The sequence below is a fragment of the Bombyx mandarina genome, chromosome 20, assembly GCF_030267445.1.
Source record: "Bombyx mandarina strain Sakado chromosome 20, ASM3026744v2".
In the NCBI taxonomy this organism is placed as follows: Eukaryota; Metazoa; Arthropoda; class Insecta; order Lepidoptera; family Bombycidae; genus Bombyx; species Bombyx mandarina.
In genome coordinates, this window is record NC_143226.1 from 10,036,135 (window position 1) to 10,063,103 (window position 26,969).

At 41.3% G+C, this 26,969-nt stretch overlaps 1 protein-coding gene across 2 annotated transcripts; it reads right to left on the reverse strand.

Annotated features, from left to right (window-relative positions):
* Positions 1–9,887: 9,887 nt before the first annotated feature.
* On the reverse strand, positions 9,888–26,969 carry LOC114242518 (facilitated trehalose transporter Tret1-2 homolog). Of its 2 annotated transcripts, XM_089735625.1 has the most exons (11): positions 26,812–26,969; positions 24,578–24,807; positions 20,972–21,081; positions 17,656–17,809; positions 16,978–17,147; positions 16,313–16,436; positions 15,931–16,029; positions 14,092–14,150; positions 12,961–13,116; positions 10,786–10,968; positions 9,888–10,131 (listed from the first exon to the last, which is right to left on the reverse strand). In XM_089735625.1, the coding sequence occupies exons 3-11, from the start codon at positions 21,005–21,007 to the stop codon at positions 9,904–9,906; spliced, it is 1,209 nt and encodes a 402-aa protein (XP_089591751.1). In that variant the 5' UTR covers positions 21,008–21,081; positions 24,578–24,807; positions 26,812–26,969; the 3' UTR covers positions 9,888–9,903. The 2 variants fall into 2 exon arrangements, with proteins under 2 accessions (XP_089591751.1, XP_089591750.1); XM_089735624.1 differs by lacking the exon at positions 20,972–21,081.

Here is a 26,969-nt window from a genome sequence, read left to right on the forward strand (position 1 = left end):
TAATTTTTTTTTGTTATAAAAAACTTTACTATTTTAATTTATCAAAATTCAAATATGTACTTAATTGTTTTTTTTTTTGTTCGTTTGGTGATGTGTAAGATGTTAACAAAGGTGTAAAATTATTATTAAGTACGAGTTCTTCAGAAAATAAATAAATGTTAGGTTGTAGTTTATACTTTATTAAATTTAATTAATTAATTTTCTACCTTTTTACTTAACATAATATTCACAGAAAATATATAAGAAGTTGAAAAGAAGTACAATCCATTAATTGCATAGATATTTAAAAAAATACCTGAAAATGACTGCTATCACAAATATAATTAAAATCTGAGTGATTCCAGAGTCCATATAGTTTGAATACCACTGGTTATGTGACATGAGGAACTAATACTAAGGGTGATTAAAAATAATGGTTTTGATTTTATTATCATATTCAATAGTTGCTTCGTCAAACGTTTTTATTATTCACATAATATTAAACCTCCGTAAATAAATCTCATTACATCAATTAGAGCTCGCATCAATTTTAATTGCACCAAATACACACTTTCTGTTAGAAATTTTCTACAGGCGCCGGTGGGAATCGTCAAAAGACCATAACTGCGCCGCTGTCTTCTCGAATATTCTCGAATAAATATCACGAAAAACTGATACTAGATAATCTTGAGTACTAGATATTAAACTAGTCTCAACGGTCACGTACTAACACTTCAAACCATCCAATTGGACGTGATAAATTAAACCATAAAACTCAAGTTGCTTAGGACCTATTAAATTGAAACTCCATATCAACTATATGCGCAATGGATTTGAAACAACATAAGTGCCAACCACAATAGCGTTTTATATATGAACAATTTAAATGTTATATTCATTCAATGTTATTACAAAGTTATTTTTGAATTTAAATTCGAAGCTGATTCCAATAAATGTTCTAGATAATGAAAATTCAACGGTAAAACGTAAGTTTGTTCGATCGTTGTAAGCGAAACTGATTTTGAGGTCAACGACGTTTCCAAAACGGGTTTCTGCTAAAATGTTCTTTATGTCTCTACAGTTAAGGAACAGTTTCAGCTGCGCGTTCATGTTTACGTGGTTTTATCAGTTTGGATAGCCGAAAAAAAAAAGCACCTGTCATATTTTCTTATCAGTAATATGATGATTCCTTTATTGGTAAACAAAAATATAGTTGGCATTCGAAAAATTATTAATCTTCCTGGGTTTTTCGCACCGAGAAGTTGACTACGCTGACTTTTCCGATGATATTACCAGTTGCTGATTGCCCTTCGGTGAAGATTTCGACGGTGTCATTGGTTATTGGGTTACTAAGCCCAGCTGACGTCACAGCGTGTACGCCCCAGACACGAGGATAAAATCTTAATTGCATTAGATAATTGATTAGATTTTGACTGGTGGTAGGACCTCTTGTGAGTCCACACAGGTAGGTACCACCACCCCGCCTATTTCTGCCGTGAAGCAGCAATGCGTTTCGGTTTGAAGGGTGGGGTAGCCGTTGTAACTATACTGAGACCTTAGAACTTATGTCTCAAGGTGGGTGGCGCATTTACGTTGTAGATGTCTATGTGCTCTAGTAACCACTTAACACCAGGTGGGCTGTGAGCTCGTCCAGCCGTCTAATCAAACCGAAACTGCTTTACGGCAGAAATAGGAAAGATTTCATTTTATTACGTCACGTTAGATCTCCATCGTGGGAACTTCTAGTGACAAGTACTATGTTTTTTTTTTTTTTTTATGATTGAAAATTTACTGGTGGCCCGAAGGCCTTTCCAGTTTCACCAGGACAGGTGGGCGAGCAAAGGCTCAGCCAAGAGGGGCGGGATTTGCTAACAACCGCCCGAGCGCCTCCGAAGGAGACCTAACAACTCAAGAGCAATTGTTTCGCGAATGAATCTACTACCGGATCGGAATCGCGACCCGCTGAGAAGATCCGGCGAGAAACTCAGCGGGCTGATGCATGGGTTAGGTTGCACGTCGACCTCTTTGTCGAGTTCGACGAGTACGGTTACCGGGGTCCCTAAGCCTGCCCCTAGTATTAGAGCTGAAGGCATCTAATGCAACGGTTATTGGATCTGATGGATCCGTAAGGACGTGTCTAGGGCGTCGACGGTGACTGGCTCCTGCATGATCAGGATTCGGGGAGTAGTCAGCGGCGGCAACGATAAGGCGATTATCATGACGCATAGCCTTATCGAAGTATCGTTCCGACGCTGACTTCATGTATTTCCGAATTGATTCGAGGCCCAGGTCGTCGTGTAGGTCAACGTTCCTCACGAACCACGGAGCCCCGACAGCTAACCTACAAAAGCGGGATTGTAGGGATTGAAGGGTGTCTATGTGTGTGCGGGCCGCGTGAGCGAACACCACACTCGCGTAAGTCATGACGGGCCTTATGCAAGTTTTGTAAAGTGTCACCTTGTTCCGAAGGGACATTTTACTCCGCTTACAGATCATGGGGTAGAGTCTACCGAGAATAAACGCGGCACGGTCACGGACTGATTTTATATGCGGGCGGAATGTCATCGATGCATCCAGGGTAACGCCCAGGTACTTGACCTTCCTAGCCCAGGGTATGGGTTGTCTAAAGAGAGTAATCGGGGGTGTGAGATTCCTCCTCCTAATCCGGGAGGAAATCCGTGTGGAGCTTCCCCTCTGAAATAGCACCGCAGTACTTTTCGATGGGTTGATGTCTATGCGCCATTTTCGGAACCACTGTCCTAGGGCTAGGGCTGCGCTCTGAAGCTTCTTCGCGATTAGGGACTTATTTCTACTAGAATAGTAAACAGTCGTGTCGTCGGCGAATAAAGCTAAATGGGTCGGCGGCGACCGGGGAATATCGTTGACGAATAAGCTAAATAGGAGGGGTGAGAGGACAGAGCCTTGCGGGACTCCAGCTGTGAGAGGTCGTGGGGAGGAGCGGGTTCCCTCGACTCGATATCGAAAAGAGCGGTTCGACAAGAAGTCCCGTATGATGAGCACGAGACTATCCGGCACGCCCATGTTGAATAGTTTGAAAATCAAACCATTGTGCCAGACTTTGTCGAACGCTTTTGCGACGTCGAAGAAGAGAGCTCCCGTGTATAACGGTTTTGGTCGATTAAGCCCCACAAGAATGTGCTCCGTGAGGCGGTGCACCTGTTGAACGCATGAGTGATTTGTACGGAATCCGAATTGTTCATCGATGAGAATGCCCTTGGATGAGACGAAGTCTCTGAGGCGTTTGTAGAGCAGACGCTCATACAGTTTGCCTAGAGACATGAGGAGGCTAATCGGGCGGTAGCTCGTCGGATGATTTTTCGGTTTACCGGGTTTATGTATGCCGATAACGTCCGCTTCTTTCCACACCGCGGGAAAGATACAGTTCGCCATAGCGGCATTGAAAATAGATGCCAACATCACGATGAGTTGGACGGGTAGAAGTTTAATAACGCGGTTAGATATACCGTCGGAACCGGGAGCCTTGCGAGGACGTAGGTATTTGATCAAGTCTTTAACTTCCATCGGGGTGACGGGTGGTAACGCATCCGAGGGTGGCAAGGAGGCTCTGCGTTCTACCTCACTGTCTACTAATTCTACATGAACAGGGTCCATGGATTGAGTGCTGGGCGTGCACTGGGTTTGCAGTGTATCGGCCAGCAGCTCTGCTTTTTCATCATCATCGAACGCCGCGAGTTGGCCTGAGGGGCCTACGAGGGGGGGCATAGTTACTACCGTATCCGATTTGAGAGTACGAGCTAAGCGGTAGTAAGACCTTTGGGAGGGCGCGAGTCTTTCTAAGAAATCAGACCATCTGGCATCTCGGACTTCGGCGATGCGAGACTTTACGTCGCGTTGTAGGGCACGCATTCGAGTACGATTATCCACGGTAGGATACCTATCGTAGGCGCGGATCGAGGCGTTCTTAGCTCTAAGGAGTTCCCTAATATCGTCCGGCAATTTGAAGCGGTGAAGGAAGTCCTCCGCTACAACTTGCTTCGATGACCTATTTAATGTCGAGGTGATGTGTGACGTTAAGATGTCTATGGCTTCAGCGGTATCCTGAGGAGACGGGGTAGAGTCCGGGCTAAACGGGAGCGATGGTGGATCAGATTCAGCCAGGCTGATGCCCAGCGTGTGCCAATCCACCACAGTCCTCGTGACGGGAACGGAATCGGGAGCGCGACCGAGCTTCATAACGACGGGACGATGGTCTGAATCTAACTCTGAAACTACTTCGATCGAGTGTAAGCGCAGAGTTACGTTTTTTAATAACGCTATGTCGAGTATATCCGGGCGATGCGCGATATTTAGCGGGTAGTGAGTCGGGGTTAGCGGAGCGACGATATCGAAGGCGAGATCATCGACTAACGCGTCAAGCCGCCTGCCATTCGGGGTTGTGGTGTGCGAGTTCCACCTGACGTGTTTACAATTAAGGTCGCCCGCCAGAATGACAGAGCTTCCCATGCCGAGCAGCGCCTCGATATCGCTGCTTAGAACGATCTTATCCGGTGGAAGATAAACGGACGCGATAACGATCGGCGCGTGTCCAGTCAGTGAGATTCGGCATACTGATGCTTCGATGTTAGAAAGCGCGGGGGGGTCGAGTGGGACGCAGTGCAGGGCTCGTCTATAGTAAATGACGGTACCACCACCACGAGCAGTGAGCCTGTCGTTCCTAACCATGTTATAGTTCGCGATTTTAGGGTCGCGGCGCGCGGGCTTAAGCAGGGTCTCCTGCACCAAAAAGATGTCAATTTGATGGTCACGCAAAAAATCACAAACCTGATCACGTTGATTTGCGAGACCGTAAGCGTTAAAAAATCCTATCGTTACGGATAGGGGCTTTATTCTACTTATGTACGCCATTGATTACCGGCGGAGCGAGGGGAGGACGTACGTATTTAACGACGCGTATACGTCAGCGTATTCTTGCACAACGGCGATGAAGTGTTGTGCAGTGGAGGCAGCGCGAATGGCGTCACCTAAAGCGTTAACGCGCTCAAAGTTAATCGATTGAAAGAAGTCGATCGCTAGAGCAAGATTGTCGGACGCTGTCGGAGGGAAATTCGCGGGGGAGGGGCGTATCGCGGGGGTGGGACGAGTCGCGGGGGCGGGACGAATCGCGGAGGAGGGAGTTGTAGCCGTGTTCGTGTACGGCAGCGGTCTCGCCCAGGCCGAGCCACTGGGCACCGGCGCCGGAACGAACGCTGGCTTAGCCTGCGACACAGAGGGTGCCGAGGCTTTGATGTCTGGATGGGAAGCTCGGAGGCGGTTTTGGCGGGCGACGCGGCGATTTATTTTCGGGGCTCGGGGGCATCCGCGGTAATTTGCGGGGTGACCCTGTGTTCGACACAGGACGCAGCTAGGCGGTTCCGTCGCGGTTTTTTGATCGCGAGTGCATAGGGCCGTAGCGTGATCGCCTAAACACTTGACGCATCGGGGGCGCGCGTGACAGTTACGGGAAGAATGCCCGTACAGTTGACAGTTATGGCACTGGCTAGGAGTGCCTTTTTTATGGGGGGCTTCGACGGCGATACCGGAGAGCCTACAGACGGTCCGTATGTTAAAAATTTGCTTACCCTCGGGGGTAGGCTGGAGGGCGACTAGAACCATATTATATGGTTCCCTACCGCGGCCGGTGTGCATGCGGTGCACTGAATTTACTGGTAGGCCTTGTTCCAGAAGGTCGGCCTTGACGAGTTCGGCATCCAACTCTTTAGGGATGCCACGTATGACGGCACGGAGTTCGCGTTCCTCCTGGAGCGTATACGTATGGAAACTTATACGCTCCTTACGGAGGTAAGAAGAGAGGGCCCTATGGTCGTCGGGTGTTTGAACTTTAATTTGAATGCCGTTCGCGAGGTTACGGGCATTCGTGAAATTTATATTTTTGGCCTTAAGGGCCAGGCAAACTCGATCCCAAGCTGCCTTCTCCTGAAGGATAACCGGGGGAGGGGTCTGGGTTTTATTTTGAGCCACCGGACGCGGCGACGGAGTGGCACGGGCTGGGGGCGCAACGGGAGTCTGAGGGCGGGGGCGCGACGCGTTCACGGCTTTGCTAATTTTAGCGGCCGCGGGAGCTCGAGACTCCGCGGCACGCTTCTTACCCTTCTGTACCAGGGTGAATCCATCCGTCGATGAGGCGGGGGCGAGGTCGACCTCCATGTCCGAGTCAGAGTCGGAGCACGAGGAGGCGGGTGCAGGCGACCTACGAGCAAGTGTAGGTGCTTTAGAGGGCGCGACGGAGGCCGCGGATGATCGCTCAGCTGAAACGATGGTCACGGCGGACGACGCAGCAGCTTTTCTCGCCAGTATAGGCGACACGGGAGCGGCAGGCACGACAGAGGCTGCGGTGCTCAATGCAGAAGCTCTGCACGCAGGTACAGGCGACGCAGGAGCAGCGAGCGCGGCGGAGTCCTCGAGAGGGCTCGCAGTGTGATTGGCCTTGAAGGCCAGAAACTCTGAGGCGAGCTGTGGGTGGCGAAGTCGGAGGAATTCCGCGAATACAGCGTCCATGATCGCTGAGTACCCAGGTGGGGCGGCCCCGGGTCTTGAAAACACTCGCCTTGCGGCGAGGCCCCAACTTCTCGGACCTGAGCGGTTCTATTGAACACAGGTGGCAATGCGGCGCGATTACTACAGGACAAAGAAAAAGCACAACAAAACAGAAATTACAAAAAGAAACAAAACAAATAAATACTTGCAGGAAAACACTTTGTCGGCAAATGTTCCACGAACACAAAAATAACTAAAACAAAACAAATAAAAGCTTCCAGGAAACACACTTGGTCGGCAGATGTATCACGAACACAGGCCGCGCGAACAATGGCCGGGCTAACAAAAGCCGGGCGAACAAAGACCGGGCGATCGAGTGGACGATGAGCACGTCCGCACGTGACGGGTGCCTCTATCGGAATGAGTACTATGTATGATACTGATGATATTTGATTACTAAAATTGGTACCGATTTGAGAGATTTTAACCTTGGCATCGCCTTTGTGGATGAGCCGAACGCCTGGCGGCCTGATCCATTCAAAGGCAGGTCACGCAATAATCAGAGCATTCGTTGTTCAATTTAGCTTTTTATTTATTTATAACTCTGTATACTTGACAGTATAAAGGCGGATTTAATGCCACAGGCATTCTCTGACAGTCTACCTTATGGGAGTGCAGAGATTAACATTGGTAGGTATAGTGTGATAGTGATATTACTTAAACATACGTATAATATTTATAGATACAAATACTCGTACTTAAACAAAAACATATACATAAATATATACATGTCAGCGGAAGCAGTCGAGTTGATTCTTGATACATGCATAACGCTTATTATTATTATTTTTACGTTGTAATTACTTTTATAATTCCTAATTTTATTTTATTTGGTTTGTTACGTTTTCCTATAGCTTTAAAACCTTTTATTTGTAATAAAAGGTATCAAAACTGTAAATTCACGTAGGTAGCGACCAATCAAAGCAGAGCGTTTGTCTCGAGCGTGGTCGAAGCGTCATCTTTACTTTGGGAAGGCTTGTATTGTCGGTTGACACATTTTTGGAGCATAAAAACGTATCGAGTTGGATCGTTGGGGATAGTTAAAGTGAGATTGGTGCACCGAACTCGCTGCTCGGTCTCAACTGTTATATTCTCGTATAATATTACTGTGGATAACAAAATATTGCTTAAACTGAATGATAAAGCTGATAAATAGTGATCATTGTGTTTTGTGCTCGCACTGCATCCCAATGAAGCCCACTAAGCCCACAGCCACTAATGACGATGCCGCTAAGAATAGCCTTTCCCCAACATACATATAAATATTATATATTATTACCGAGTCCAGGCAACCCCCACCAGAGTCAGCACTAAACTACCTAGTCAGGTCATAAATTCTGTCACATGTTTAATGTAAAATAATTGAAACAAGTTTATTCATTATGTAACCATTCATATACCAAAATGGACTTAACAAAACATAGATTCTTATGACACTAAAGTTTATTCAAAATGACCTCCGTGATTTTGAATACAGGCCTTCAATCTGCGCGGCCAGTCGTCTATCGCAGCACGAACGAGGTCCATGTCAATATCGGCGGCTGCCTTAATCAAGGATGTCTTGAGTGACTCCAAATTGGGATGAGGCTTTGAGCACGCCTTTTCCTCCAAGTGTTGCCATATCTTGTAATCTAACGGATTCAAATCTGGACTGAAGGAGGGCCAGTTTTCGTGCCGGATGAAGTCGAATTCACGCGCCGCCAGCCAGTCTTGTGTGCTCTTCGCTCTATGAGCTGACGCCGAATCTTGTTGGAATACCCAGTGCCTGTTATTGAACATGGTATGAGAAACAGGTTCCACTAGGTTCGTCAGGACTGTATTTTGATAGACAACTGCATTCGTTTTTACACCTTTCTCACAAAAATGTACCTCTGTTAATCCCCAATAAGAAACTCCCAACCATACCATGAGCGAGGATGGAAAATGACCTCGTTGGACACGCGGAATACGGTTGCTCGCTTCTTCACTACTGTGTGCGTACACCTTATCATTTTGTTTGTTGTAGCTCTCTTCTACGGTAAAAATTTTTTCATCCGAAAAAAGAATTTCCCGATTTTTTTTCCCGCGTACCGCTTCAACAAAGCGCGGCATCTCTTCAGTCTCAGGTCCATTAGACGAGCATTCAAACGATGTCCTGTTTTTCTTCGATACGCCCGAAGCCCTAAGTCTTCATTCAACACCGTTTTCACCGTAGTTCTGCTTAACCCCATCTGAAGGGCCAACAGTTTCTGCTTACGTTTGGGATTTCTTTGAATTCGCGCCCTCACAGCTTTTATCACTGCTGGAGTCCTAACAGACCGAGGGCGACCACTTCTTGACCTGTCATCTACACTAGAGTCTTCATTGTATCGTTTGATGGTACGATAAACGAATATTTTGGTTATATTCAAATTTTTCAGTATGTTAAAAATTTGAATTGGCGCGTAACCGCAACGATGCAACGCAATAACTGCAACACGGTCTTCTTTAAGCGTCACTCCATATTTAAAAATGAGTAAAATTCTAAAAGTATACATTTTTATTTTCATGAATAATTTGAAATTCGAATTCAATAAACTTTTTTGTGGCCAGCATTCTAAAAGAAAAGTTTTTACTGTGTGACAATACTTATGACCTGACTTGTTATAAAAACGATCTCTCGCTGCGCCTTTGGCTCCAGGTTTGAGCCCCGTGAGCTCACCTACTAGTTGAGGTTACGCTGAAATAGCCTCTCAAGACTATCAGCTTAGGTAGGGAAAAAAAAGCCTTTGCCTCTTTTTTGTGCGTGCGTTCTTATTGAAACATATTGAGACTTTCTGTGTAATTTTAACAGTTTTCGATCGTAGTAGATTAATTCAGTCAAATATAATTAGGCCAGTTCTGTGTAATTTCTTTCCTTTTTTTACCACCTACCTCATTTCTGGTCGATAATAATATATATAAATAAAATATCAATTAGATGACTCTGCTAACTCTCTGAGAAAGAGTTTGAGAACCCTCGTCTTAAACGCTTCACGTGTAGTGGCCGATCTTATCTTAAGTGGGAGCGTATTCCATAGAAGATTGATAGATTTAGCTACTTATCTAAGCTTACAGTGTGCCCTATCACTGATAAAATTAGGCGAGATGAGAAATTTCAAGTAAAATCATTAATAATGATATTGAACAGATAATGGACGAAAAATTTACACGTAGATTTTTTTTATCGTGATTCATATCTCTAAATCTCAAGAGTATATTTGAGGAGTAATTCCCTGTTACAATGCAACACAAAAGGTTTGACATTAACGTGGTGAGTATTTCCTATACAGCTGTTTAAAACTGTTTAAATAGAAAAAAAATTAAACATAGGATATTATAAAACAAAATTTATTTTTTTCTCTTCAGAAAAACATCCTGTATCTGGGAATTCGATAAACCCTTCGTTTCCGGTACTAAGATGTAACTAATAGCCATATTACACAGAGCCACAGTCGCGAAGCAGTAGAACACGCCGTGGATCCCAACTAATGTGGTCATGTAGTTGAATATGATCAAGATGAAAAAATTGAGGAACCAGACCCATTCAATTATCAGTATTGATGCTAAGCTTTGAACCTAAAAAAAATTACATTAAAATCAATATTTGTTTAACTGCTTCATTATGATAATTAGGATCAGAATTACTACCTTATCGAATAGATAAAACGACTGTCTAAAAAACTATCATGAATTGCTTCTGGATGCACATTAAAAAAATTACAGTATTAAACTGTGACGTCACTATGAAGTTACACCCGGCGTTTTAGGTCACATGACCAAACCGATCTTTTTTTTTTTTTATTGCTAGATGGGTGGACGAGCTCACAGCCCACCTGGTGTTAAGTGGTTACTGGAGCCCATAGACATCTACAACGTAAATGCGCTACCCACCTTGAGATATAAGTTCTAAGGTCTCAAGTATAGTTACAACGGCTGCCCCACCCTTCAAACCGAAACGCATTACTGCTTCACGGCAGAAATAGGCAGGGCGGTGGTACCTACCCGCGCGGACTCACAATAGGTCCTACCACCAGTAGATTATTCTGCTTAGAAGCCTTTTGACACTCAGGATATGAATATGATTAAGCCCCAGCATTACTTTTGCAGAGAAGTCATATTACAGTTTAAAGATCAAAGTATTCTAAGAGAATTTGACTCCAGGCTGGCGAATAACTTTCACGCTGATGTTCTGATACTTATGTGTAGGTTCTAAAAACTCAAAGTCCTCACCTCAGGCACAAACACCTCTGCCAGCAGGACATAAGGCACGCTACCAGCTCCGAACATGAAGGCGAAGCAGTAAATTAAGATTACCAGAATGGTGACCCAAGATGGCGCACTTTTACTCTGCAGAAGATATCCCAGCGAGGCCATGCAGAGGGACACAAGCGCTGAAGACGCTATTATTAACACCTAGAAGTAAATTTCAGATTTAATTAGGTACGGTATGTAGTTAGTTTGTAATTAAATTTGAAGAATGAAACAGCTACTTTTAGTAATACTATTGATACCATTTCTTTAGTGGTGATGACACAGATGATGTTTCTGGACACCAGTAATCACACCAGATGGGCCGTGAACTAGTCTGTCCATATACAATACTAAACCTCTCCTTATCGAAATATACGAGCAATTTTTCTCAATGCTCTAAGCATGTGAATGAACACACGAGCTCATCTTGGTGGCTTAGGGCCCATTGATGCAACGTATAATCGCCATTAGCCTCAGTAAATTGTTTAAAAAATCCAAAGAAGTCGTCGTGGCTTAACGGATAAGACGTCCGGTGCATTCGTGTTGAAGCGATGCACCGGTGTTCGAATCCCGCAGGCGGGTACCAATTTTTCTAAAGAAATACGTACTCAACAAATGTTCACGATTGACTTCCACGATGAAGGAATAACATCGTGTAATAAAAATGAAACCCGCAAAATTATAATTTGCGTAATTACTGGTGGTAGGACCACTTGTGAGTCCGCGCGGGTGGGTACCACCGCCCCGCCTATTTCTGCCGTGAAGCAGTAATGCGTTTCGGTTTGAAGGGTGGGGCAGCCGTTGTAACTATACTTGAGACCTTAGAACTTATATCTCAAGGTGGGTTATGGCACACATTTACGTTGTATATGTCTATGGGCTCCAGTAGCCAGAAACGCATTACTGGTTCACGGCAGAAATAGGCAGAATGGTGATACTCACCCGTGCGCGTTTACTATAACATTCTACCACCAGTGATGGTACTTAACATTTCTCAAAGTTATAAATGATGGCGCTAAGTGTAGCGTTAGTCCTAGCTGCCAGAGCATGACTATACTCGTGTCATAGATTACAAGTTTCTATTTATATCCATAACGTTAAAAACTTTTAAGTTTTAATTCACTCAATGCTAACAAATGGGACTGCGGTTAGAAGTTGACTACGGATTTTAGGCTTTGTTTGTCTTATTATCTCTCTTTCTATCAACATTTAATCTGTGGGAAAGTTATTGTATTCAAATTTCCAAGAATAATATAACACATGGGAGAGAGGTGATAGATAGGACTTGAGAATGCCCAAGTCTATTCCGGTCGGCGGACGATACAGCGATTTGGACATCAATCTGCCAATATTCTACCTGCTCATCTGCTACACCTTTTTTGCAATTACTCTAATATATTCAACGGCCGTCTGGTGTAGTGGTAAGTGACATGGTCACTACATAAGGGGGTCGCGGGTTCGAATCCCGCCAAGGGAAGATATTTATATGATAAATATAAATGTCTTTTCCAGGGTTATGGATGTATATTAAATATATTATGTATATGTATAATAAAAATCTTACATTTATTTCCGTTATCTGGTACCTGTAACACAAGTTCTTTACGAACTTATCACGGGACCAGTTAGTAAATATTTATTTATTATATATTTATTTATTATTTATTTATTTGGCCTGGGTTTCAAGTTAAATTGAAAAAAAAGGTTAATGATTACAGTATCGCGAAACAGACTGTTCAGGCCAGTGCCTTCAATTATTTTAGAGCAAAGTCAAAGATGCTAGCCTTCTAAGGCGCTATTATTCATTCATTCACTACCCGCTCTTCAAGCATGCTGTACGTTTCCATTAAATATTATAAGAATAATATCAAGTGCTGGAGTTTTATTACCACAAGAAACTCCCCTATGTACCACAAGCCGGTACACAGTAGGCTTTAAATACATGAAAAAGTTATTGGAAGTGATGCAAATGAGGCACTAAATTCCTACTTACCCCAAAGAAAAATATAGCGCGCAATAAGACTTCAGACAAATAATAATTTGTGTCGATTATTATCAGAGATACGTCTGTGCATCTGTCTCGAAAGCGTCACACTCTGCGTCACACAATATTTGCTAAAAATCTTTCAAAATCAAAATTAAAATAGAACCTACCCTTCTACCAGCTTTGTCAGCTACAGTGGCAGTGACAAGTGTCCCGCTGCAGAGCGTCAGAGCGAACAGCACTGTGTATAAATCAGACTTGGCAGGGTCTGTCTGTCTGAAGACCTCCTTAGCATATACTTGTACTGGAACTATGCCCATGAAAACCTGAAGAATCATTAAAATCATTTGCGCCTAAGGTCTAAGGCCAAGCGAGTGGCTTACAAAGTAATTTTTTTTTTTTTTTTTATTGCCTTTGTAGGCAGACGGGCATACGGCCCACCTGATGGTGAGTGGTTACCGTCGCCCATGGACTTCAGCAATGCCAGGGGCAGAGCCAAGCCGCTGCCTACCGCAATTAATTACCGATTTTACATTTACCGATTTCATTACCGATATTACAATAAGTAATTACCGAGAGTACTGTTATAGAATTATTTGGCTGTGTACATTAAAATGCGAACTCCATTAGCCTTTAGACGTGAGACGGAAGCCTTAATAGTGGATCTCACAGATAGCATAGCCTATCTGTGCCCTTAGTATTATCAGAGTTTTTGTTAGAGTTCATGGCAATAAAAACAAATCTGTCCTACTTCACAATTTCCTCTTCTAACTGAATTTCGTTATTGTACGAAAAGCCCTTTCAGGTTAGTCGATAGAAAACAAAAAATGGCCTATGCCTATGCTTAAAATTAACCAGCCAATTTAATAACGTTACGCGCTGGGGTTCGGGACAAATAAATTTTCCACCAAAGTACAACTTAAAACTGTATTTATCACTTAGAACACACACAGAACACTTTAAAATTCTCAATTCGCTTCTTCCGCTTCGCTTCAGGTGATCCGTTCGCTGTTTCGCTTCGAGTAGCTCCGATTACTAACTGACTGCATGCCGACTCTGCAACGCTTTTATAGTCGAGATGAAATCCTTAGTATCGTCGAGAATATTCCACAAAAATCTAGTATTGTGTGTTTCCGCTATCTGACAATAGATGGCGTTGTGCTTCTCGAAGCGTTCTAGATGCTACTAGATCCTTCGATTTTCGTTCGACTATTCGGCGATAGATGGCGTTACACTTACCAGCGTAACAATTTAGTAATAATATGGACACGAACGCTTAAAAATAATTAGAGATAATTTACCTGCATCGAGATCACAGTTAAAACGGTGAGAAAGCCCCGCAGTGACGATGGCGTCGTAACTGAAAAATATGAAGCAAAACTTAATGTTATCAGGAATTAATAGTTTCTATTATTTGTGTCTATTCGCTACAATGAGTTGTCTGAGAGTGTCAAAGAGAAAAGTCACTGGAAAAGATGTAAAAAAATATTTTATGTCTATAATAATATCATGACAGAAAAAATATATAAAAAGTGCAGTATTTACTTCAATTTAATTGGTTTCAAGCCAATGCCACATATATGTACAAAAATCAAGTTATCTCAATGTCATCGTGGTACCTACATAACTAGTCAGGTCATAAGTATTGTCACACAGTAAAAACTTTTCTTTTAGAATGCTGGCCACAAAAAAGTTTATTGAATTCGAATTTCGAATTGTTCAGGAAAATAAAAATGTATACTTTTAGAATTTTACTCATTTTTAAATATGGAGTGGACGCTTAAAGAAGACCGTGTTGCAGTTATTGCGTTGCATCGTTGCGGTTACGCGCCAATTCAAATTTTTAACATACTGAAAAATTTGAATTTATCCAAAAGATTCGTTTATCGTACCATCAAGCGATACAATGAAGACTCTAGTGTAGATGACAGGTCAAGAAGTGGTCGCCCTCGGTCTGTTAGGACTCCAGCAGTGATAAAAGCTGTGAAGGCGCGAATTCAAAGAAATCCCAAACGTAAACAGAAACTGTTGGCCCTTCAGATGGGGTTAAGCAGAACCACGGTGAAAAGGGTGTTAAATGAAGACTTAGGGCTTCGGGCATATCGAATAAAACAGGACATCGTTTGAATGCTGTCTAATGGACCTGAGACTGAAGAGATGCCGCGCTTTGTTGAAGCGGTACGCGGGAAAAAAAAAAAATTTTTACCCTAGAAGAGAGCTACAACAAACAAAATGATAAGGTGTACGCACATAGTAGTGAAGAAGCGAGCAACCGTATTCCGCGTGTCCAACGAGGTCATTTTCCATCCTCGCTCATGGTATGGTTGGGAGTTTCTTATTGGGGCTTAACAGAGGTACATTTTTGTGAGAAAGGTGTAAAAACGAATGCAGTTGTGTATCAAAATACAGTCCTGACGAACCTTGTGGAACCTGTTTCTCATACCATGTTCAATAACAGGCACTGGGTATTCCAAAAAGATTCGGCGCCAGCTCATAGAGCGAAGAGCACACAAGACTGGCTGGCGGCGCGTGAAATCGACTTCATCCGGCACGAAGACTGGCCCTCCTCCAGTCCAGATTTAAATCCGTTAGATTACAAGATATGGCAACACTTGGAGGAAAAGGCGTGCTCAAAGCCTCATCCCAATTTGGAGTCACTCAAGACATCCTTGATTAAGGGAGCCGCCGATATTGACATGGACCTCGTTCGTGCTGCGATAGACGACTGGCCGCGCAGATTGAAGGCCTGTATTCAAAATCACGGAGGTCATTTTGAATAAACTTTAGTGTCATAAGAATCTATGTTTTGTTAAGTTCATTTTGGTATATGAATGGTTACATAATGAATAAACTTGTTTCAATTATTTTACATTAAACATGTGACAGAATTTATGACCTGACTAGGTATAAATCCTCCCGTGTCTTAAGAGTGTCACTAGCAATTGATAATGGGGGCTATTCTAAAGAGCTACCACCAACCTTACTATTTGTTTCGAGAAATCATTTGTCCGATTTGAAATGTGAGTGAAAAGCTATACAATATAATTGAGGCTTGAACCTCATGTCTGTTTCAAGGTGGTTGGCGATGTTAGCGGCGTGACATCTGTCCATCTAGTGTCGTACGAAAATCCCGTACTTACACAACTGTTTGATAGTAGATACGTTTTTGGTTGGTTCCTGTACGTCATCATCATTGTTAAGTTTCTCCTTTTCAGCCTCTTCTGCTTTGCTGTCGGGCTCTGAAAGGTCCATATGTAAAGACCCAAATGTATATTTAAATTTAGTATCTGGAAAATCATCTTCAGGAGAAATAAAAAATTCAAATCGAAGCCAAATTATTAAGTTATACAGTGAATACAATAGTTGTTAAAAAGTTTTTTAACTCGTACTATTCCTTGGGAATGTCTGGAACTCATAGTTTTGACTAGTTTTTTTTCTTCCAAAATTTCTTAAATCTAGGAAACGAAAGTCACAAAAATTTTGTTTCGAATTCTCTAAATCTAACTGAAGTAGTTTTGTCACCTGCGGTAACAGAAACGAGTTCAATAGCTGGCACAACTTGTTGCTTTATCCTTATCAGCTCATCAATGACTCCCATGGAAGCTGGCGACAGACCTTTGTAGTGTGCGATAGATGCGCGGGCGTCCTGAAAAATTAAATGCTTTTTATCTGAGATCAGTTAAACGTACTAATCGATCACACTAGTACATCGATCAGTTTGAGCTCTTGTTTCGCGAAGATTTGATAGGATCTACTGTCTGTGAGGGGTTAAATTTTAAACTCATCCCTTCTTTTCTTCCCTCGCAAGTTCTTATTATCGATTCTTTTGCTTTTAGACTCTGCACTGCTACGATCGATCATTCCTATCCAATTTTTAAAAAAATATGTTTTTATTTGTGTAACTGGTGATGTTTGTGACTGATTATTATTTATACCAGTAGTATTAGTAGTAGTATTTCCACTAGGACTAGAGCTACGGTTCTGAATTCTCATTTATTTGAAATTTTGTAATATTCTGGGTAAGTATCAGATAATATTGGACACTTTTTACACAATAGTAGATTCATCAATTGATTTACCGATATTTCCTGACCAAACTAAAGTTACTAATTTTAATACTGTTTTTTTTGTTCTATTACGTTAATTATTTGTACGTGTGAATAAAATGATAACAATTATTTTCCTACCTCTTCCCTTTGTTTCCTCATGTAGTAAATGGGACTCTCTGTACTCAGCAAAAAGAGAAAAACTCCGGTCACGCTCAAAGCTAAGCTTATCCATATTATAACATGGTAGGTAGAGAACCAGCCTATGATGTAGGATAGTAAGACTCCCACGCAGTAGAGAAATAAAGGACCTGTAGGACAAATTATAGGATTCATCAGCCGTTTCATAGTGCTACGATTTTCCTAGTGTAATCCAATCAATAGACTAGATATGTTCAAAATAAGGCAGATAGATTTCTCAACCAAAAATGATTGTGTTTGTTTAAATATGAAAAATTTCACGAACACACACTACACAGTGACCTATGTTATGTTAGCAGTGGAATCAAATCACACATCACAAAGCTTAGTCTATAGCTAAGCCTAGGCTAGAGTCTAGTCTAAAGAATTATAGTCTCTTCAGATAATATCATAAAGTTTGTTGATAAGCTCTGGCTTATTTACCGCTAACTCAATCAAAGAGGTTGCCACTCGTTAACTTTTTAGCATAATCACAGACGATATTTTCACTCCTTTTGCCGATTATTCCGGGTTGTGAGCTCACGTGATTAGTGCATTAAAGATTAATATAATGTTAGATAGATTAAGTACATGACCAATCAGAGGCAAAGTGAAATGAAAACAGGAAAAGGTCTTTACTTGAAGCCAAAGCCCCTCTGATGGAATCGTCCGCGATCTCCGATATAAATATTGGGGCCATCACCAGCAAACCCCCACCGGAGATTCCGGCTAGGAACCTCGCAAGCAGGATCAGTATCGGTGAGGAACATAGCTCCACTATGGTCCATGATAACTGGAAAACAAATTGTAATTGATTGAAGTTGTGGTAGAATGTGTTCGATTTTTACTCAAGAGAGTATAGTAGTAGCTCCTTCAGGTTTTTTTATTACTTCCATGGGTCGACGAACTCGCGACCCACCTTTTTTGTTTTATTGCTTAGATGGGTGGGTGAGCTCACAGCTCACTTGGTGTTAAGTGGTTACTGGAGCCCATAGACATCTACAACGTAAATGCGCCACCCATTTTGAGATATAGGTTCGAAGATCTCAGTATAGTTACAACGGCTGCCCTACCCTTCAGACCGAAACACATTACTGCTTCACGGCAGAAATAGGCAGGGTGGTGGTACCTACCCGCGCGGACTCACAAGAGATCCTACCACCAGTTGTAACCTGATGTAAAGTGTGTTTTAAGTAAGTCAGTTTTATAGTACAACGACTGCGCTACCGTACCAACCGAAACCATTTCTGGTTGACGGAAAAAATAGGCAGGGTGGCGCTACCTACTTGTGCGAGCTTAGGAGACATCTCACAATGAGTAAATTCCACTTCTGTTACAGTTTCATACGTTCTGCCTTGAACCATAACATGACATTCATATAAGAGTATTAAGCGGTAGGCAGCGGCTTGGCTCTGTTGAAGTCTCTGCCTCTCTCTTGCTGAAGTCCATGGGCGACGGTAACCACTCACCATCAGGTGGGCCGTGTGTTCGTCTGCCTACAAGGGCAACAAAAAAAAACCTATTATTTATTTTTGAAACTTAACTACCACAACTTAACACATTCGAATTAAGTTAGTAAGGCATTTTAAGCTTAAGTCTTCAAAGCTTCTTATAGTATAGTTTTATCTTATAGTCATCAAAGCCTATAGAAAACGCATGCTTGTTTTTCTGCAGAAACAGGCAAGTCGTTAATACCGGCCAGTTCGAGACGCTCCTCCGCGACACGGGGGGTGCCCTAAAACAGCAGCAAACGATCTTTTCGTGTTGGTGACGCAAAAGGCGACTAAGAAATTCACCTGATCATTGGCTTTTCTGAGTATTATACCAGCCTACTGTGATCGCTAGCTGTCATTCAAGTAAATCGTAATCACAAATGTTCATGCTGTGTTGCTTTATATCTATGTTGGAGGTAGGTTTACTGATAGTAGGACCTCTTGTGAATCCGCATGGGTATTTCTGCCGTGAAGCAGTAATGCATTTCGGTTTGAAGGGTGGGGTAGACGTTGTAAATATATTTGAGACCTTAGAACTTATATCTCAAGGTGGGTGGCGCATTTACGTTGTAGATGTCTATGGGCTCCAGTAACCACTTAACACCAGGTGGGCATTGAGCTCGTCCATCCATGTAAGCAATAAAAAAAAGGTCATGTTGTGAGCCCACACGGCCCGTACCATCATACTTCCTGCTTCTACTACAAAGCTATCACGAGCTCCGGTTTGAAGGGCGAGACAGCTTTTATACTGTCCAACCAGGGCTTATAACTAGTCAGGTCATAAGTATTGTCACACAGTAAAAACTTTTCTTTTAGAATGCTGGCCACAAAAAAGTTTATTGAATTCGAATTTCGAATTGTTTATGAAAATAAAAATGTATACTTTTAGAATTTTACTCATTTTTAAATAAGGAGTGGACGCTTAAAGAAGACCGTGTTGCAGTTATTGCGTTGCATCGTTGCGGTTACGCGCCAATTCAAATTTTTAACATACTGAAAAATTTGAATTTATCCAAAAGATTCGTTTATCGTACCATCAAACGATACAATGAAGACTCTAGTGTAGATGACAGGTCAAGAAGTGGTCGCCCTTGGTCTGTTAGGACTCCAGCAGTGATAAAAGCTGTGAAGGCGCGAATTCAAAGAAATCCCAAACGTAAGCAGAAACTGTTGGCCCTTCAGATGGGGTTAAGCAGAACCACGGTGAAAAGGGTATTAAATCAAGACTTAGGGCTTCGGGCATATCGAAGAAAAACAGGACATCGTTTGAATGCTCGTCTAATGGACCTGAGACTGAAGAGATGCCGCGCTTTGTTGAAGCGGTACGCGGGAAAAAAATATCGGGAAATTCTTTTTTCGGATGAAAATTTTTTTACCGTAGAAGAGAGCTACAACAAACCAAATGATAAGGTGTACGCACACAGTAGTGAAGAAGCGAGCAACCGTATTCCGCATGTCCAACGAGGTCATTTTCCATCCTCGCTCATAGTATGGTTGGGAGTTTCTTATTGGGGCTTAACAGAGGTACATTTTTGTGAGAAAGGTGTAAAAACGAATGCAGTTGTGTATCAAAATACAGTCCTGACGAACCTTGTGGAACCTGTTTCTCATACCATGTTCAATAACAGGCACTGGGTATTCCAACAAGATTCGGCGCCAGCTCATAGAGCGAAGAGCACACAAGACTGGCTGGCGGCGCGTGAAATCGACTTCATCCGGCACGAAGACTGGCCCTCCTCCAGTCCAGATTTGAATCCGTTAGATTACAAGATATGGCAACACTTGGAGGAAAAGGCGTGCTCAAAGCCTCATCCCAATTTGGAGTCACTCAAGACATCCTTGATTAAGGCAGCCGCCGATATTGACATGGACCTCGTTCGTGCTGCGATAGACGACTGGCCGCGCAGATTGAAGGCATGTATTCAAAATCACGGAGGTCATTTTGAATAAACTTTAGTGTCATAAGAATCTATGTTTTGTTAAGTTCATTTTGGTATATGAATGGTTACATAATGAATAAACTTGTTTCAATTATTTTACATTAAACATGTGACAGAATTTATGACCTGACTAGGTACACTTTGTCGATTGTACCACGTAGAAAAAACCAAAGAGATTTTTTATCCAAAACAAAACGCTATTCTCAATAAATTAAGATTTCTATATCAGCCCGAGTGAAGCCAATAAAACCAATTAATAGATAGACATTAATAAATTAACAGCTACCAATCGAAGGTCCCAAACTAAGGAAATCTTTGTTGTTATTAACGAAATATATTGGAACGAAGTTCCTTACGGCAGGCTTGGAGGGGATAGGGATTTTGCTGCGCGACCGAACTGAAAAAAATGTGATAGTAAAACCGTAAGAAAAAATCCGTGGAAAAAAGTGCGTGGAATAAAACCGTTTAATGAGACGTGCGCATGCGCGACAGTCGTATACACAAGCGAGTAGTGTATAATACCTTTCTCTTTCTCCCTCTTTCTTTTCGTTCTCTCATCCCTTCTCTCTCTATTGGAACGAAGTTCCTTACGGCACGCTTAGAGGGGATAGGGATTTTGCTGCGCGACCGAACTGAAAAAAATGTGATAGTAAAACCGTAAGAAAAAATCCGTGGAAAAAAGTGTGTGGAATAAAACCGTTAAATGAGACGTGCGCAGGCGCGACAGTCGTATACACAAGCGAGTAGTGTATAATACCTTTCTCTTTCTTCCTCTTTCTTTTCGTTCTCTCATCCCTTCTCTCTCTAATTTGTAATTATTTCTATTTCTATGTAATTTTATGCTGTCAAACACAAATAAAGAGACATATTTTGTTATTTTAATTGATAATTTGAATTACGATTTTATTTTTATTTTACGTAATTATTATTTCCTAAAATACTGAATTTCCTAAATACTTTCCTGTACTTAAATAAAAACTAATCAGCAAAATTTAAGAGAAAAGTCAAGAAAACCAACATAAAATTGAGTACGATTTTTTTTTTGCAATTTGTGTCGATTCTACATTAGCCGAAGGAATTTCGTTCCTACCTGAATTATTATTTTACGTAATTTATTATTTCCTAAAATACTGAATTTCCTAAATACTTTCCTGTACTTAAATAAAAACTATTCAACAAAATTTAAGAGAAAAATCAAGAAAACCAACATAAAATTGAGCACGATTTTTGCAAATTGTGTCGATTCTACATTAGCCGAAGGAACTTCGTTCCTACCTGGTGTCCCACGACACCACATTTTTTTTTTTTTATATATTTTACTGGTGGTAAGACCTCTTGTGAGTTCGCACGGGTAGGTACCACCACCCTGACTATTTCTGCCGTGAAACAGTAATGCGTTTCGGTTTGAAGGGTGGGGCAGCCGTTGTAACTATACTGAGACCTTAGAACTTATATCTCAAGGTGTTTGGCGCATTTACGTTGTAGATGTCTATGGGCTCCAGTAACCACTTAACACCAGGTGGGCTGTGAGCTCGTCCACCCATCTTAGCCATAAAAAAAAACCAAATAGAAGAAAATAAAAGAATATCTAGACCTTGAACTTAAGACCCGTCGGTTTGTTGGGGCCATTGGCAAACTGGATCTACAATATCAGAGAATGCTCGTAGTTTACAAAGGCCCATCGACGTCATTAAAATCGTGACGTCATAAGGGGCGTTTGAGTTAGCCAGTATAATATATTATGTTTGAAATGATATATTCAACACATGTGTGGTGAATTCGATGATAATCAGCCGTTTTAAAAGAGCGAGTATCGCGACCCAATTTTCTGAAAAAAAAATATTATTTTTTTATTATTTTGTTTTATTATTATTTTGCACTTATTTAATTATTATTTTGCACGGTTTTCTTGTGAAGCTAAAGCGCGTGTATGAAGTTGCTATTATCAAAAATAACTAGCGCTATAAACATAGATCGTACACAAATATTACCTACATATGACGTCACACGTTGTGATGTAAACATTTAGATTGAGGTGAAAAAATATTGCATTATTTTTTTTTAGTTATTTCACAATTGAAAATTCTAATCGCTATTTTTGTTCAATAAAGTTTCTTATTTAATTAAAGTACCATAATATAATTTTTTTATTATTGTCCGATTGCCTATTTTTAACTGACTTAAAAAAGGAGGAGGTTCTCAATTCTACTGTATGTTTTTTTTATGTTTGTTACCTCATAACTTTTGACTGAATCGATTAACTGAACTTTTGGGTGAATCAATTTTGATGATTCTTTTTTTATTAGAAAGCCGACGCTTCCCATTATGGTCCCATTTCAATTTTGTCCAGTTCTGATAATGGTATCCGTGAGAAAACCATATAATTATTAAATTTGCATTAAGTACGTGCGCGACCAATAGATGAATAACTCAATATCACGCCAACCGATTTCGATGATTATTGTTTTTAGTGTATATTAATTTGTTTTGGAATATCTTTTTTTTTTCTATTTGAAGTCGGTTTTTGTTAAAGCATGTCTATTTACAATTATATTATTATATTATTATTTTCGTCTTACGTTCCTAAATGTAGCTAATGCTTTACAATTATGCTAAAGGGCTTTTAATAGTTTCGACTATCGTTCGTCTCTTTCTCTCTTTCGGAATCTTTCTACGCAGCTTTCACGGCACTACTTATTATTTTTCTATTCCCTACCTAGTCGATGGTGGCTTGTTTCAGCTACACTCCGGCTGGTATTGCAATAATTGTTACGTTATAATACTCATTGTAAAAATGAATACTTCAAAAAAACCCTAATATTTAAAAAAAAAAAGAAAAAAGACATGCCCGCTGAGTTTATTACCAGTTCTTCTGAGGACGGAGGCTAGTTTTTGTGAATCGGCGGTAGTTCTTTTGACGTTCAACAAGTATGTACCTTCATTTATGTTGAATAAAAATAATTTTTATTTTGATTTTGAAAAATTTTTGATTTTGATTTTGCTCGATAACCTCACGGGGTTCAAATAGAAAAAGTTTGCTAACACTGACCCTAGCAAGAACAGTGCATCGCAGAATCTGTCACCGAATCGGAATGGCGACCTACTGAGGAGATCCGGTGATAAGCTTTATAGGTTGAACCAACATCAACGTCCTATTAACTTGAAAATAGACTCACGTATCATGGTCCGATGATGACGAAGGATAGTTAAAATCGATGGTTAAAATGGTATTTTACCTTCTTTTTTTTATTGCTTAGATGAGTGGACGAGCTCACAGCCCACCTGGTGTAAAGTGGTTACTGGAGCCCATAGACATCTACAACGTAAATGCGCCACCCACCTTGAGATATAAGTTCTAAGGTCTCAAGTATAGTTACAACGGTTGCCCCACCCTTCAAACCGAAACGCTGCTTCACGGCAGAAATAGGCGGGGTGGTGGTACCTACCCGTGCGGACTCACAAGAGGTCCTACCACCAGTAAATACCTTTTGTTACATTTTTATTGTACTTTAGAATTTTATTATTTTAGTCTGATTGCATGACCCGAAACACCAGGACAAAAGTTTATTTATTTATTTAACTTCAATTTGTAATTGGGTGCTATTATTATTTTATGTTGCTTTTAGTGGGTGTCTTTACTAAATGCCGATTTTATTGGGTGTTTTTTTTATATTATGTGGTGATATTAGTTGTCGTTTTTTTAGACAATATATCATTGCCATGGAAATCGAATTTACGAAATTAGCGAATAATAATAACTAGTGGCCCCGCAGTATTCGCCAAAACCGTATTGTAGATCAATAATATTGAAGGCAAACAATATTAATCTATTTTCAATTCGACCACAGACTTTAAGCGATAACAAAAGTTTCCCAATTGACAGTAAGCAAAGAGTATATTTTTATGTATGTGTTGTGTCAAATATGGTAGTGTGTGTAATGTTTTCTTTATTGATTTAATGTATCTTTTATGCATTATTTAAAAAAAATATTAGCATTGTGCACTTCTTCTCTATAATCTCTATAAGTGCGGGAAATTTCATAGTCCTCCGTCCGCACAATTTTCGTAAAAAGGGATACAAAGTCTTTGCTGGATGGATAAAATAATAATAATAAAAAACAAACATACAACATTGAACAGAGTTAAAACGATTCCACCATTTTTTCTGCCCAGACTGTTGATCAGCGTTCCGGTTATGGCTGTACCGAGCATCGCTCCCAACGACGGTAGACTTCCCAGGAGAGATACGTGCGTTTCTGTGAATGGCGTCGATAGCGGGGTCAGCTCGGACGTGAAGAGCTCCGTCGTGTACGAAGGCCAGACGTTGGTGAAGCCCATCAAAAGTGAACCGTAGCCACCTAAAAATAAAGTGACTATTAAAGATTTTGCCACTCTTGAATATATTGGTTTGTTGCCTATACTGGGAGTCCTCAATAGAGCGAAGCGGTACTTCACGCCTGGACAAAGACTTTTGCTTTATAAAGAACAAGTCCGGCCTCGCGTGTAGTACTGCTCCCATCTCTGGGCCGGGGCTCCCAAATACCAGCTTCTTTCATTTCACTCTATACAGAAGAGGGCCGGACGGAATTTCGATAATCCCTCATCCTCACGGATCGTTTGGAACCTCTGGGTCTACGGAAGGACTTCGGTTCCCTCTGTATTTTGTACCGTATGTTCCATGGGGAGTGCTCTGAGGACTTGTTTGAGATGATTCCCTCATCTCCTTTTTATCATCGCACCTCCCACCATCGGAGCAGAGCTCATCCATCTTATCGGAACCGCTGCGTTCATCGACAGTGGGTTTCCAGAGGTTTTTTTCGCCACGTACCATCCGGTTATGGAATGAACTCTCCTCCGCGGTGTTTCCCGAGCGCTATGACATGTCCTTATTTAAAAGAGGCGAGAGGCGAGAGCATATGTCTAACTATTATAGTTATGCCGCAATAATTGTTCCTTTATTTAACAAAAATAAAACAACGTCAAATGTCGTTGAAATTTTTCTTAAACCCGAGGGGAGCCGAAGCGGGTGGCCTATACATAATAAAGAACTACAAGGCTATCCCAAAGAACAGGCAACGAGAATAAAAAAAAAATATGCAAAAGATTCCTTAGAATTATACATATTGCGTAAGCTTCATCTTCTTTCTAGCGTTTTCCCAGTCTAGTTTAAGGATCAGCTTTCCTACTTAAGCTCCTCCACTTTGCCAGTTCTTCTGCATCCTTCTGGTTGAGGTTCTTCTCCTCCATATATTTCTATAATAACCCATACGATTTTTTTAAATTAACGCAGTGATCTTACAGAATTACCCTGAGCTCTATTGTGTTGTAGTAATGGCCATATAGATACATGAGATTTGCCCATTTATCGGTAATAACTTTACGGCAGGCCACATTGATTTCCTTTGTAGGCAAAAGTGGACATTTCTATTCTTTTGCATGAAGCCCCAAAAATATTAGTTACTAGCTGTACCCGTCCGCTTAGCTGGGTATTTAAAATTAACATCATTATTTCTCACCCCCATACAGATTCTCATCATTAACACCCCCGCAACTGGTGTAGGGAGTCCAACACTCATAATAATATTAGCCTATCCATTAAGTACATGTATTTTCTACATGGATACCAAGTTTCAAGTCAATCGGATGCACGGTTCAGTAGTTATAACGGAACATCCGTAAAAACCATTGTAGATTTATATATTAGTATAGATGTTGTTGCTGAAATGAGCCTTTTAGGACGATCGTTCTCTCGGGCACAAGCGAAACCGAGAGACAAACACTTCATAGACAAAAAATAACGGAGAATCTTCTTCTTGATAAAATCTAAATTATGGTTAGCACACTAGTAAGTTTTTGGTACAGTAGGCTCGATACTCAGCGGCTTGATTGTGCCCATGGGAATGTTGATGTCCTTAATTATCGGTAACCACTACCATCAGATGGGCCATGTATTTTTTTTTTGCTTGGGTGGGTGGACGAGCTTACAGCCCACCTGGTGTTAAGGGGTTACTGGAGCCCATAGAAATCTACATCGTAAATGCGCCACCCACCTTGAGATATAAGTTCTAAGATCTCAGTATAGTTACAACGGCTACCCTACCTTACAGACCGAAACAAATTACTGCTTCACGGCAGAAATAGGCAGGGCGGTAGTACCTACCCGCGCGGACTCACCTACCACCAGTAAAAGTACCATGTGCCCGTTTGCCTAGAAGTGCGATTTAAAAAAACACACTCTTAGTCAGCTTTTCACGATTTCATTCTCATAGACCTGTTGGCACCAGCCTTCTTTATAACAAGCAAGAGACGAAAACATGTCAAAACAAAAGATCATTATTACAAAAATAAATAAAAACACTTACACGCAAAAGAAGTGAACACCTGATTCAATTTTCCTTTCATTTTCACCAAAAAAAAAAACAAAAAAAAACAGAATACCACCGCACTCCACATCCGATATAATTACAGACTATAAAACATTATGTTCAATGAAAGTAAATCTTAAGTAAAGTCACGTAGG